General features: G+C 41.4%; 1 protein-coding gene across 1 annotated transcript; it reads left to right on the plus strand.

Moving 5' to 3' along the window:
* Nucleotides 1–789: 789 nt before the first annotated feature.
* Nucleotides 790–13,464, plus strand: LOC112136758 (histamine H3 receptor). Its single transcript, XM_024258649.2, has 3 exons — nucleotides 790–3,485; nucleotides 3,908–4,074; nucleotides 11,739–13,464. Exons 1-3 carry the CDS (start codon nucleotides 3,209–3,211, stop codon nucleotides 12,594–12,596), a joined length of 1,302 nt encoding a protein of 433 aa, XP_024114417.1. The 5' UTR covers nucleotides 790–3,208; the 3' UTR covers nucleotides 12,597–13,464.
* The last annotated feature ends 2,025 nt before the right edge of the window (nucleotides 13,465–15,489 follow it).

Genomic DNA, 15,489 nt, shown 5'->3' on the forward strand with positions numbered 1-15,489 from the left:
CTCCACACACACAGAATTCATTTTGTGAACCAGATTATGGTCTACACCAGGGGTGTCAAACTCAATCGCACAAGGAGCCAAAATTAGATCATGGGACGAACAGGATAAACTTTTATTGAACACTCTACAACAGGAGTAACCAATTAAAATTTCCATGGGTCCAGTTATAAAAATAGCCTTCATGCAAAGGTCCACTCTGTGTATTTTGGGTTCATTTCAGTAATATTTACTTTTGCGTTCACATTAAGACACTTTTACAACAGCAAACAGGGGCAAATTCAGGCATTTTAGCAAACTGATTTATTTTTTTATAATAATATTGATAGTAATAATAAATTAAATACAGCACAATAAAATAATGCAAACTAAGTTTCAAGCTTTTACCTTCACGGTGTCATGGTTTTAGGGTCAAAGTTCAGATGATTTTTTGGATCAGTAAAAAGTTTAAAAAAAAAAAGAAAAACAGAAAAATCTACAAAATAAAAGCTAAATCCATTTTTGGAAACACTTCAAATCATATGTCCTATAAGCATGTAAAGTACTTCACACACACAATATTTATATTTGCAACATCAGAACATTTGCTCATTGAGGCCTATTTATTAAAATAAAACATCTTTAAACTTTGAACACAAACAAAATGCTAAAACATGTAGTCTCTGATTACATTTGCATGTCTTGCGACCAAATCTACAAAAATTGAGAGAACAGAGTGTTTAAAAAGTGTTAAAAATACCAAATCTATCTGGAGTTCCCCTTAAAATACAAATGTTCTCATCACACCCCCCCAATGTCCAAATTAATTAATAAATAAAACAGTAAAATGATTTTTTGGTATTAATTGTTTTATCAAAACTAGCTGTGGGAACATTTAATTATTTAAAATAATAATTGTTATCTATAAACCGTGACGCCGCCGTGCTCGCTTTTCCTGGTCATTTTAGATCTCTTTGGCTTGCCGTACAATCGTCCCCTGACGGCACCGGCGAGTCCGTTACGGAGCGGCTGTCTCCTGTGCGGGACAGCTGCTGCTCTTGTGAGAAGGGTGTACCTGCAGGCCCGGAGACCCAACAACGTTCTCAGGACCACGCTCTCAGGACCGCATTCTCAGGACCCAGGCATTTCTAACACAGCGCCTCCTACAGGGTGGAGTTTGTTTTATTTTCTGGAGATTTTACAAGACACATTGCACACATGAGTAGTAAGAGTACAAAAATGATCTAAGCGGTGCTACAGGATAAACAACTAGATAATTTATCATATGAATCTTAAAATATAAAAAGTAAATTACCAATAAATTTCTGTTTTTTGGAGAAACATAAACAGTTTTGATAAAAATCAAAAATAAATGGCAGCTGTTAAAAAACATTTCCAAGAGCAAAATATTTATTTTAGTGAAGTAGATAAATTTGACAGAGGATTGGTATAGAATTGACAAAAGCACAGATACTCCCCAAGTAGAAAGTATTTTTTTAATCTCATGTTCAATTAGAAATATTGTTCTAATATATTTTTCCTTTCCTATATTCAGCTGTGATTTCTTGTACAGACTTGTTAGGTGGCTACAAGTATTGTATTGTCTTTTAAAGCCTGATGTAACGCATAATAAATGTAAGTTATTCTGTTAATGTCACTCATAATAACAGTTATTCTTCTCACCTCAGCAGATCCTGTTTAATGTTCCAGATGTTTGTGTTTGGTTTTTATTTGATTTTCTGGGACTTTTTAATTTATTATATTTCATTTTAATATAATTTTGAAATACATGCGTTTCTTATTGAGAATGTGCTAAATTAGTGCAACAGAATAAGACAAAATCTAACTAACTAACAACTAACCTCACCCCACAATCCGGCCCTCCAGGCCTTAACTTTGACACATGTGGTCTACACTGTATAATTTTGCACATTGACATGTTGAGCTTTCCAGGTTGCAGAGAAAGGAAGACGTTTGTGACATTGTAAGTTATCGACAGTTACACCAGAATGCATTTCATCAGAAGCGCCCCTCAGCTTCACCTGCCCCATGCACCACCCCATCCCTCAGCTCAGCTTCACCTGCCCCATGCACCACCCCATCCCTCAGCTCAGCTTCACCTGCCCCATGCACCATCCCATCCCTCAGCTCAGCTTCACCTGCTCAGCTTCACCTGCCCCATGCACCACCCCATCCCTCAGCTCAGCTTCACCTGGTCCCCTCATATACCCCGGCTCCAGCGTGGGCGGAAGCGTTCCTGCTCTTAACCTGGTGGTGACACAGACGCAGGATTTGAAGCGTCCCTCTGATGTATGAGCTGCAGTGGATGAAGAGGAGCCTCTGAGCAGAGGAGAAAACGCCACGTGTTGCTGCTGATCCCTCGCGCGCACACGTTTGGATGAGGAGCCTCTGAAGCTCCGCGCAAACATTCCCTCATTTTTGGTTGCAGTAATTAGCAGGATCGGAGTCCGAGTTTCAGAGAGCCGGCGTGTTTCTTTCTTTCATCACATTCCTTTATTCTGTCCCTTGTTTTCTGTTTGAATTAATTGGAGTCGTGGCTGCATGTTTGGCTCTCAGCAGTCTAAGGTTTCACACGTCAGTTAAACGGCAGTTCAAATGAAAGACTGGGATTTTTCATGTTTTCAAAATAAAAGCTGGACTCAGCATCATGTTGGCTTAATGGGTTGTTGTTGTTGTTTTCTATTTAGAAATATCATTTGGCTTCAATTGAATGACTAATCCATTATTTATTTAGAATGTAATGCGGTATTTTGTAATTGCAGTATTTTAGGGATTTTAGGCAAAAGGCGACCTGATAGCTGCTGGTGACATGCTGCTGCCGTTTGAAGGCATCATGAGCCGTCTGCTTTACCCCGACGAGAAGCTTTGCTTGGAAACTTTGACCGGATATCTTAGTCGTGTGTGAGGGTTGACGCGGGGGGACAAAATCCACCGCGCTCAGCTGCGCCCGCAGAGCCCGCACGCGCGTCAGGCGGCGGAAAGTCCAAAGGTGGAGAGCACCCGCAGGATTTACAGTCAGTGCAGGAAAGGAAGCAGATTTCGGACTGAACTCTTGAGTCGTGCGTGCTTACGGCTGCTTTTAAGGAAAATGAGAGATTTGGGGGAAGTGTCTTCCTCCATCCAGCCTCAGGTCTTCATTCCTCACCTGCTTGGAGTGGAGCGGAACGCGCGGATGCTGTGCTGGATCTGAGCGCAGCTTTCACAGCCTACTATGAAGGAAAGCTACAATGATTCGGGTCGCAGATTAAGTATGGGCGCGCACATCCTGGAGTCCAACTTCAGCGGGAACTTGACGCCTGCAGTGACGGAGGCTGGGACCGTGTTCCCCGGCTACCTGGTGGTGATCCTGTCGGTGCTCATGGTGACCCTGGTCATTGTTGTGGTTGCTGGGAACGCGCTGGTCATCATGGCTTTTGTTGTGGATAAAACGCTAAGAATTCAAAGCAACTACTTCTTTCTGAATCTCGCCATTTCAGATTTTCTCGTGGGTGAGTTTTTCTCCTGTTTTTGCTTTGTCCCTGCCGCGTTACTTTGTTTAAATTCAGATTTTTCAGGTGTTTAGTTTTCTCTAATCGCTTTTATTTCAATCTCATTCTTATTTCTTGACGTCAGATAGTCTTGAGTTTGATGATCAGAATCTCGCTTCATTCATGTCCGTTTTTACGCACGGGCACGCGTAACTATAGGATCACTGTGTTCGGCCACTCACGCCTCTCCCGCCTGCAACTGTCATTTTCAGCGCACGTCAAGCGTTGAAGGGAAACCATCCATGTCCTCCCCCTCACGTTCCCCGGTCTCTGCGGGCTCCTTAAGTTGTTCAGTAATTGCATATGGAATAGGTGTCAAATCCGGGCGGGGGGTGTCGATGCTGGGGGTGTTGGATCATGCAGTGCGTGCGTGTGTGTTTCAGGTGCCTTCTGCATCCCGGTGTACATCCCTTACAACCTGACCGGCAGGTGGATGCTGGGGAAGGGTCTCTGCAAAGTGTGGCTGGTCATGGATTACCTGCTGTGCACCGCCTCGGTCTTCAACATCGTCCTCATCAGTTATGACCGCTTCCTCTCTGTCACGAGAGCAGTAAGTACAGACGTGCACGCGCACACGTAAACACAGAAGCCCAGGAGTCTCTTGGTGGAGTGTGAAGAGGCCACGCTGAGACTTTCCCTCTGTGTAACTTCATTAGGTCCGAGGATCACGCACATTCAGCCGAACCCCATAGATGTATGTTCATAAAGTTAAGATTATTCAATCATTTTATTGAGCGGTTCACTCAGTAATCTGGTTCAAATGGACCACACTGAAAAAAGCAATGGATCAATTAACAAAAGATCTGTATTTTTTACATATAATTTATTTGTTTTCATGAATTTCAAAATCTGGTTTGATGGTTTATTCAACTCAATAATGTAAATTGATTAAAAAAAACGTAAATTTCTAAATGTGGACAAATTATAGAGCTTTTGATCCAATATTTCACTTTTTACAGTATTTTGTTCCAACTTTCTTTAGCCACTGATCAGAGAGCAGAGACAGAGCTCTGATAAATAAAACAATTGATTATTAATGTCAAGCCCTTCAAAGAAAGTGAAAAAATGAAGTTGCAATCATCCAGATTTTTTCTCTCTGCTTCTCTTGAACATGAATGGAAACTTCCAAATGTTTGCAAACACACCATGAAAGCATTTGTGGTGAAAGAAACGGCGCGGCCATGTTATGCTCCCCTTTCCACCACAAAAGAAGCAATGTGGTCCCTGGAGAATTCACTCCGACATCCATTCAGGAAACTCCCACAAGCTGGTGTTGAACGCGTCTCAGTCCTGAAAAGCTGCATTTTACTCCTCGGTGTGACATCCGCTTTCAATGGGAGTAAAAAGACTAAATGAACATTTGTTTCATCAAAACATACATATGCAGTTGGAGAAATACACCTGACTGACCCCGAGCTTTTTTACCTGTTTCATCAAGCATTGGGGCTCAACTCCTCCCCCCTCACCTCTGCACACGTCATTGGTAGAGTTCCTGAAATAGGAGCTCCGGCTCAAAAGATGTTCCTGTGACATTCCAGCCTGCATAGAGGTGAGATGGAAATGTCTTTAATGCCCTCGTCAACTTCTCTCAAATAATGTGAGATTGTGTTGGATCAGATCATAGCAGAGAGCAGACCTGATAAGTCTCTGCCAGCAGGGTTCCTGTGAAAATCCTTCTTTCCTTTGGACGTAATTGAAATGTACTTTAATGCAGTAACATGACAGTTTATGTGCAGTTAATCAGCGATTCCATATACAAAGACTTTATGTGACCCTGCAGAATATCTGCCCATGGAGGGATAGGCTCCAGCCATCTGGTGACCCTGAAAGGGATTAAGTGTGTTCAGAAATGGATGGGTCCATCATCCTTTTCACTACCAGAGAGGTTTTTGATAAGCTGCCAGTTCTCTGCTGCAGAAATGAAGCTTTGTTGTAATTGGCTCATTAATTGGTTTGTGGTCTCAGACTGCTTGTGGGCTTAGGGCTTTTTTATTTATTTTATTCTCAGATTTTCCTTTTGTAACAAACATTGATCACAAACACATGGATGCAAGGCACCGTCTTGCAAAACAAACAGTAGAACATGAACCTGTAGACTTGATTTAGATACTCAAATTTCATAAACAATCATGCTTCTCTATGTTTGAAAGCAGTTCATTTTCTCCAGCATCTTGAAAATAAATGTCTTTGAAGATGTAAAAAGAAGGTGAGCTTTTCCATCTGGTGAATTTCGTCCATAATTTGAAGCCACTGGACATCTGTAGGGGGGTCGGGTTTAAGCCAGTTCCTTGTAATAGTTTTTTTACAAGCAATCGTTAGTACTTTGAAAAGATATCGGTTCACTTTTGGGTAGCAGTCCCAGTAAAAAGATTTGAAGATCTTTGGGTATTATGTAGCCCAGTATACCTTCTATTGTTTTAATGACACTATCCTTGAATATCGTTTTACAGAGCCAAAAAAGGTGGTTAGCAAGGTGATTAGCATTTACATGTCCACACTGTCTCTAGCAATATTTTGGTTTTCCCAGCAGTTCTGTGGTGTTATGAAGAGTCTGAGTATTATTTTTCATCGGAATTCCTTTCATCTACTTTATCTGGTTGATATTTGTTGTGTTTTACACAAGTCAAGCCAATCATTTTCCAATAGTTTAATATTGAATTCTTTTTCCCATTCATCCCATTTGGCTGACAGTGTTATCATTTGGCTTTAGAAACAGTCTTGTTTGGTAGTCTTCTGTAGGATTCTGTACTGTAACTGTAACCAGACTCTTACCTTTAGGTGTAATTCCTTGTTTACCATTTGAATTATAAAAAAGAAGTAGTTGCAGATGTCTAAACAAATCCCTATTTTCAAGATTGAATTCTGATTTCAATTCTTCAAATGACTTGACTTCATCTCTGTCAAGAATTAGACACAAAGCAGGGCCTCAAGGGGTTTCATGTGTTCGTTTAAGGCAATGTAATGATGGTGGTTATGGGACAAAAAAATCATAATTTTAACCCAAACACTGTTTGATAATTAAAATCAGCTCCAATCATCCAAAATTAGCTGTGACCGAATAATGATAATAATGATACAATTTGCACAAAATGTCTTTTTTAATGAGAATATTTTGAATTTTTTTGCATTACATATGGATGATTTTTCTTCCTGATAATGATTATCATCTGGGAAAGTCATTTGTATTGATCAGTGCTGGAGCTCTGGGATATATTCAGATGATCATAGATAATCATCTGTTATACTCTGGATTTCTGATGCTGGTTGGGGATTTTCTCTGGTGACGATGGTCTGAATATGCTTGGACTGCTGGTATTGATTGATGTGGATGATGTTTTTCTTGATGATAATCGTCTGAGTATATTTTGATTTTTGGTATTGATTAATATATTGAAAGGAAAGGTGTACAAGACTGTGGTGAGACCAGCCATGTTGTTTGGACTAGAAACAGTGGGACTGAAGAAAAGACAGGAAGCAGAGCTGGAGGTAGCAGAGATGAAGATGCTGAGGTTCTCTTTGGGAGTGACCAGGATGGATAGGATCAGGAATGAATACATCAGAGGGACAGCACATGTTAGAGGTTTTGGAGATAAAGTCAGAGAGGCCAGACTGAGATGGTTTGGACATGTTCAGAGGAGAGACAGTGAATATATTGGTAGAAGGATGCTGAGTCTAGAGCTGCCAGGAAAGAGGTCTAGAGGAAGACCAAAGAGGAGGTTTATGGATGCAGTGAATGAAGACATGAAGGTGGCTGGTGTTAGAGTGGAGGATGCTGAAGACAGGCTTAGATGGAGGAAACTGATTCGCTGTGGCGACCCCTGAAGGGAAAAGCCCAAAGGAAAAGAAGAAGAAGGTACTGATTAATATTAATGACTTGTCTGTGAATGTTTGAAATTTCATTACATCACTGATCTTAAAGATCCTGAATAACCTGAATCTATGATTGTAGGGTATTAGCATTTGATATTAAGTCCTGAACCGGATATTGATAATTCATGTAGAGAAAATGGTCAAGTCAGGGTGGGATTATATAAATTCACTTCCTTCCACTCCTTTTAAGCGATCAATCTGTGATTTATTATGTGATATGTTATTTCATGTATTATGACCTGATTGCTTGAAATAAACCATTCATTCATTCATTCACTCATTCATTCATTCATTCATTCATTCATTCATTCATTCATTCATTCATTCATTCATTCACTCACTGTAGCTGAAAAACTGAAAAAATGCTTTTTTCACAGATGACTTTAGAGATGAAGAGCTGATGCAGTTTCCAGATTATTGTGAAGTCTCAGTGTGGCCTCACCAAGCTTCATGGACAGAGGGATGACAGACATGGTGGTTGGAGGAGAATTATGAAGGCTGTTGAACACAGACACAAAATAGTCCATCCAAAAAAGGGTTTTATTTAAGAGATAGTGTTTGGTAAGTCTGCCGCTTTAAAATTCAAAAATCTGCAGTTGGTGCAGGAACACCACAAATGAGAGAGCTTCCTGTCTGGACACACAAATGTGTAGAAGAAGAATGAATCGGGACATCCTCTCCTGGTGGCCAGCTGAAAGATGAGCAGTTTTATTTTGAAAGAGCAGTCTGAGCATCAATTCAATTCAATTCAATTCAATTTTATTTATATAGCCCAATATCACAAATTCAATTTGCCTCATTGGGCTTCATGCCTGTAGTTTTTACAGATGCACAGATGGAGTCATAAAATATGCACAATAGGTAAAAACTAAACAGACTATAAAGAACGGTCATCCCTGCCCTTAGACCCTCCCTCGCGGTAAGGAAAAACTCCTAAAAAAACCTGAGTCAGGAAAAAAAGAAGAAACCTTAGGGATTCCCACATGAGGGAGAGATCCCATCCCAGGACGGACAGGCGATACCAGAACGGTTAAAGAAAAGTTAGCTGCTAAAACTGCATATATGAGTAGAGTTCATTCATATAGAGCTGAGGGACGAGTGATGATTAAGTCCATAGTCCAGATGAAGCAGAACTGCAGTCCACGACCAGGAGCAGGAGGACAGACGACCCACCATCACAATACGTGTGATACTTCACATGATGGTGGTTGGCCTCAGAGCCATTTATGACACGTGATCATTAATGTTGGACTTTTTGAAGGTAATCAAACATTAAAACTGTGAAGTGATCCACATCTACTGCAGAGCATTAACCTCAATTTCTCTATTTGATAATGCTTCACAGGCAGTGTTAAAACAAAGGTTGGTAAATTGATAAATGTACTCATTTTGATTCTTTAAATAATGTGTTCCTTTAAAGTCCTTTTTTAGTCAGAACTTCTTTCAGTTTTATGCAAGATCTGATCCTTTTATTCAGGAAAGTTCCATCCAGTTTATAACTAAAGTCACGTGAAAAGCGTTTTGCATAACCAAATAAAAATTATTTTGAATAAAATGTCAATAATTAATTGATCATGAATTGAATGCTGTAGTCGTAAATTGAAAACTAATTGATTCAGTGCTTTGGCACAGAACGGCAGCTCCAGTAATCAGTGAGAACTTTGCCTGGAGAATTCATTACACAGTAAAGACAAAGAATGACACAAATGAGTGAAATGTTGAACAGAAATGTTGGAGGCACCACAAGCTAAAAGAAAAACTTTGAGCTTTGTGGGACGAAAGGCTAAATCTGACATTTGGAAACATGGTTTACAAAATGACTGAGCTGGATTATGGAGCCACTGAGGAAGTCAGAGGCCAGACCGACAGGCTGAAATTATGGGATTAGATCCAGTCAGTGGATTCCTCGAATGAAGTGCTCAGTCTTAATGATGCTGCCGAGGATGAGCACCTGCTTCATAAAGACACGCTGTTTACATCTGTCTGTCTGTTCCACAGTACCACTGCACTCATAGCTACACTGTGGAATGGTGTAGCTGTGCAGGAAACATTTTTCATTTAAAGGGTCATACCATGATTTCTTAAATCCTTCAGAGTGAACTATATCCGTATAAATGATCAACTATATCCGTATAAATGATCGTATATTACCTTTGGAACACTAAAAAACAAATTAATAATGACTTATGAGTCATTTTTGTGAACTCTTTTCCTACCTCCATCTCTGAGGCTCCACCTTTCACTCCTTGTGGGTTCCCCTCATTTCCTGACATCATCCTAGACCACATGTGTCAAAGTCAAGGCCCAGGGGCCAGATCCGGCCCTCTGGATAATTCTATCCGGCCCTCCAGATCATTTTATTTTATTGTTATTAATGGACGGATGTTATCTTGCGCTTATTTTTAACTTGTACCTTCAGCTATCAGCACTAGCATCTTTAGCGGCCAAATTCAGCTTACAGCATTCACACTAGCATTATCACAGGTAATCAACATAATTAGGCCAATATGTATTAGGTAATATATCTAGTTCATAGTTATGTTAAAAAGTTACAGTTTTAAAGTTTTAAAAATGTTGTTTTAGAGTGTTCAATAAACATTTATCCTGTTCGGCCCACGACCTAAGGTGTGTTTAGGATTTTGCCCCCCTGCGTGATTGAGTTTGACACCCTGTCTAGAGCCGTCTTCGGCAGCATGTCTGCATTTCATCTGCAAACAAACAACATCCAAACTTTCACAAAGATCGATTTTATATAATTGTGTACTTATAAAATGAAAGTGTTATGCTGATCACTGCTAACTTTGTAGATTGTGTTTGTCTTTATGTTAGCCTGGGGGCGGAGCTGTTCTTCCTGGAGGGGCTGTTCTCACTCTGTGACATCACAATGAGAGAACCTTCTGGTCACTGGGGTATGGGAGGGCTGGAACTCAGAGTGCAGGTTTTTAGAGGATTACCCAGAACTGCGTGAACGGATCAAAATACTGCTTTGGGGATTTTATAATAAGGACTTAACAGTAGAATACACTTAAAAGCTCAAAACATTGATTTTGCATGAAACTGGCCATTTAATACATAGTGAATCACAGGTAAGAAAACTGTTCAACCTTTTTTTAACATTTATAGATCCCAATTTTCTACACTTTAATCCCAGTTTGTGAAGCAAATATGAATTATCTAACATGAACATGTCTGAATACAAATGTATTTCTTCTTTACTTGAACAGAACATTTGAACTACCATAAAGCTTTGCTGAAATGGTTTCAATCAAGTTCTGATCATTCAAACTGCTTGACTGTTTATAATGGAATTGCATTGGTTGGTTAGAAGAAAGCTTGAAGCTTTAAAAGAGAAGACTATAAGCAATAAACAAAAAGCCTAAAAGACAAAATGTTTCTTTTACTCATCTTTTTTTTTTTTTAGAACCTGACATTTGTGAGTAACTAAACTGAACTGCAGCTGAATTGAGAAGTGCTTAAAGGAGTTGTCAGAATGTATCTTCAATCCAATCAACCCTTTCTTTTAGTCAGGACCTGTTCACAGAATTATTCATGAAAACACAAAGATCTGACAGTTTGGATGCAGCACTGGAATGAACGTATTTCTTTTTGTGTGACATGTTATGATAAATTCATTAGAGCCTTTGGATGCGCCATTTAAAGGAAAATAATTTCTCCTGTGCTGAATTCTTTGAGCGATACAACAACAACCTTAATGCTCAGGATGCTTTGATCTGGTTCTGAATGACGGCTCTCATTAGCTCTCTTCATTCTTCCTTTCAAGCCAGCAGAGAGCATGGTGGCTGTCATTTATAGAAAAGCAAACTCCATACTGTGGAGAGAGTGAACCGTGCACATGATCCTGTAAAGAGAGCTCATCATCTATGGTGGATTTTTGTCATAGTTACCCACATCAGTGAGTCACAGTGACAAACGCAGCTGGAGCAACAAGGTGAAGACTAGAACAGAAGAAGAGCAGCAGAACTCAGATGATGGTTCACACGGAGAGGAGGTGAAGCTCAAATGCAGCGAGGATGAGGGTGAGAAACCAGATGTCTCTTTCATACTCATGTTTCCTCGGTGAATGTGGCTCTCAGCCCAACATTCCCCTGCTCTCTCTTAGTCACACAGTGTGGAATAAGTGCGTCACGAGTGGGTTTTATTTACAGCATCTCTGCTGCTCTGATACAATACAGCAGAAGCTGGGTTTGAAGGGAGACTCTGAAGTCAGCCTGCCGCTGCGCCTGCAGCTGCGTTTGGTTCAGATGTCACAAACCCTGATGTTGAAGCAGCTTCTTGTTCATGGAGGGTCGCCGTGACTCACCCTCCTCCTCTCTGTCCACACAGGTCAAATACCGAGCTCAGAGGAACATGACCCGCCAAGCCGTGCTGAAGATGGTGGCTGTGTGGGTGCTGGCCTTCTTCCTCTATGGTCCTGCCATCATCTTCTGGGAGGCAATAGTGGGTCAGAGCATCGTACCAGCCCACGAATGCTACGCGGAATTCTACTTCACCTGGTACTTCCTGCTCAGCGCTTCTACGTTTGAGTTCTTCACTCCGTTTGTGTCCGTGGCTTTCTTTAACCTCAGCATCTACCTGAATATCCACCAGAGGAATAAGAACTGGAACGCCTGTGCTGAAGACGAGCCCGAGCCTCCAAGGAAACCTAAAAGACGCAAAGATGGAGGAGGCTGGTCAGTGTTTTTTGTTAAGACTCGTAAAGTGACGTCCAGCGAGCCTGCAGCCATCTCTGCGGTCATAGAGGACGAGGACGTCCTGTCCCCCTCTTCCAGTGGCTGTCCTGACACCAGTCAGATCTTTGTGCAGAGGGAGAAGTTCTCCCCTCACAGGAAAAACTCCCGGCTGTTCCAGCAGACGGCCTCCTGCATGCCACCCGGCCGTAGAACTCCAGGGTCTCGTCTTTCTAGAGATAAAAAGATTGCCAAATCTTTGGCCATCATCGTCTGCATCTTTGGGATCTGCTGGGCTCCATACACACTGCTGATGATCATCCGTGCCGCCTGTAGCGGCGAATGTGTGGCAAACTACTGGTATGAGATGACCTTCTGGCTTCTGTGGCTGAACTCAGCCATCAACCCGTTCCTGTACCCTCTGTGCCACACTAGCTTCAGACGGGCTTTCTCCAAGATCCTCTGCCCGAAGAGACAGTCTGTCCAGCCTCAGATTGAGGCCCAGTCCTGTTAGCAAAGCACAGCTGGGATTTCCATGGTCACGCAGTGTACAAACCCATACAATGTTCTTCCATGATGGTTTGGTATATATGAGAAATGCTGAAATGAAATATTGTATTTAACAGCAATACAACAATGCAACTGTCTTAAAAACACTCTTCAATCTTCTTAATGATAGAGTAGAGCAGAGCAGCCGCACTTCATCAGTGCGAGCAGATATAATTGCCTCTGATTAAAGTGCTCCCTAGAGCCAGTGTCAGATTTTCCAAGTCGTGTACATTTCCAAATGCATGTTAATCGTAAGTAGGACAGGAGGGAGTGATGTGGTTTATTAAGGGTTTACACACCTTTGAGAACTTAATGTGCTGAAGCAGTGAGGTGATCTCTTATGTAGCCAGTTAGAGCGTGATTACCATAATTTCCCCTAAGTTATTGTGTTAGGCACACTGTACAGCACAAGAAGTTGCTAAATTATCTCCATGAATAGAAGCGCAGAGAAACAGAATCTCAACTAACATTCAGGTTTTGAAGAAGAGGCAGGAAAACCTTTTTAGCTCCCATTAGCATTATTCTGGATGAAATAAGGACGTGTCAGTCTTTAAACATTTTCTGTTTCCCCCCATGTAGTGCTGACTTTACCTTTTCAAACACATTGCTTTTAATAAAATAAAAAACAGCCTTTTGCATACATCTTCAGAAAAAAACAGTTCACACTGTTCATCAACAGAATTATTTATGTGAAGCTTTTAAAAAGGAGATCTGGATATTTTTTATTCACAGTGACTTTTTTGTGCTTTTCTGTTTACTTTTAATGAATTCACACATCAAGTTACTGAGGCTCCAGCACGACTAGAGGAGAATAAATAAAATGAATGGAAAGATGTGTTGTTGGTGTTGATTATCTCTATGAAAAAATCATTAAAGTTTTTTCATAATAAGAAAAAGTTTGTTTTTAAATACGTATGTAGTTACAGAACAAATAAGCCATAACTTGGCTAAATGATACAAATCTTGGTGCCTTGTTTCTGCTCTTTTTTGCAAACGTTGTTGTAATTATAGAAGATTTTCATCTTTAAGCTAGAAAAGACCCAGCCAGCAAGTCCAGCTGGGCTAAATGTGGTTTAAAAGTGGCCAGAAAATGTGGGCTGCAAATGGGTTTGTCCACAACTTCTGTGGTGGCCCCACCTGTGTTTGCCCACATTAGCTAAAGTGGACACTCAGTGGGTAGGCTCGCTATGCTAGCCAGGTGCCCGGTGCACAGCGTAGCATGCTATCAAGCTCCGTGGTAGTGAGCCAGTGAGCTCCTCTATTGCGAGCTCAGTTGTATTGATCTAGCAAGCTTCTCTGTAGCATCCTAGCCAGCCTCTCTGTAGCATGCTAGCAAGCTCCATTCTAGCATGCTTGAAAGCACATATGTACCGAGCTAGTGAGCTCCTATGTTGAAAGTTAACAATCTCCCCTGTATCAGGCTAGCAAGCTCTGTTGTATTGAGCTAGCAACCTCCCCAGTAGCGAGCTAGCAAGCTCTGCTGTTGCATGCTAGCGAGCTCCATTGTAGCATGCTAGCAAGCTCATCTGTAACCAGCTCGGGGCCTTCTCGCTGTGAGGCAAGAGCTCTAACCACTGCGCCACCGTGCAGCCCTGAGGTGGACATTATTGACCTAATTATGTTGAGACATTTCTTTGACCTGTATGATTACAAATACTCTGCAGTTTAACCAGGTGCTCCCTTTAGGGGGTGAGACAGCAAAACTTCATCCTCCATCTACCCTCTATTCTGTGTCCTCCTCTACTTCATCATCCTTTCATCAACTGTTCCTCCTCTCAGTGTCCAAACATCTCCATCTGCTTTCCTACACTGATCTCCAGACCATCTACCATGATCTGATCCTATGATTAATTCATTCCTGATCCATCCTGGTTTCTCACAAAGACAACCTCAACATCTTCATCTCTGCTTCCTGTTTCTGCATCAGTCTCTAAACCAGAATGTCTGCTTTCAACAAATCCTCTACTCCTTTCCTTTGATTCCTGATGACACTCTTTAGTTACACATCACACCTTGAACCTTCCTCCACCTGTTCCAACCTGTTTGCAGATTCCCCCCCACATTTTTCCTGCGCTCTCTGTTGTTTTGGACTGTGACCCTATGAATTAAATAGGGTTTCTTCTCCTCTGCTCTGCTCCCTGTAACCTCACTGTTCTTCTGGAGTTCCTCTCATTTACACTCTGACAGCTGACACTCTGACAACTGACAGTCATTCCTCTCCTTTCCAGAGATCTCCACCTCTCTAGATGTTTGTCCACCTGCTCCCTGCTCTTACAACAGATCACAATGTCATCTGCAAACATCCGGATCCACAGAGATTCCTGTCAGTCTGTCCATCAGCACAGCAAAAAGAAGGACCGCAAAGGTGGTCTTTGGGGTAGTTCAACCTCCACCCTTAACTCCTCTGTCACACTTACAATAAGCAGGTGTACATCTCACCACTATCCTCCGGCTCTCATGCATGTCCCCAACAACTCCATCGTACTTCTCATTCGAACCACAGCTTATCTCTCTGGATCCGGTCCTAGACGTTCTCTAGATCTACAAAGACAGGATGCAGCTCCATCTGAACTTCTCTGTTCTATGAAACATCCCCAAAGCAAATGTTACACATGTGCTTGTTTTCCTTGGATTCACACCATCCAGTTGTTCACCAATGTCCTAGCCTCCACTTCTCTTTTTCATAACCATCAGCTTTGATTCCTCTGAAGTTTCTCTGCACGTCTTCATTCTTCTTTAAAATGTAACCGTAACACTTCTCCATTCCTCTGGGTTACATGTGTGTGAACCGGAAGCATGTCATAAAGTAGATGGAAGTTATACCATGTTGGTGTTCCAGTGACCAACATGACGTAGTA

This window comes from Oryzias melastigma, linkage group LG4 (genome assembly GCF_002922805.2).
Source record: "Oryzias melastigma strain HK-1 linkage group LG4, ASM292280v2, whole genome shotgun sequence".
NCBI classification, from domain to species: Eukaryota; Metazoa; Chordata; class Actinopteri; order Beloniformes; family Adrianichthyidae; genus Oryzias; species Oryzias melastigma.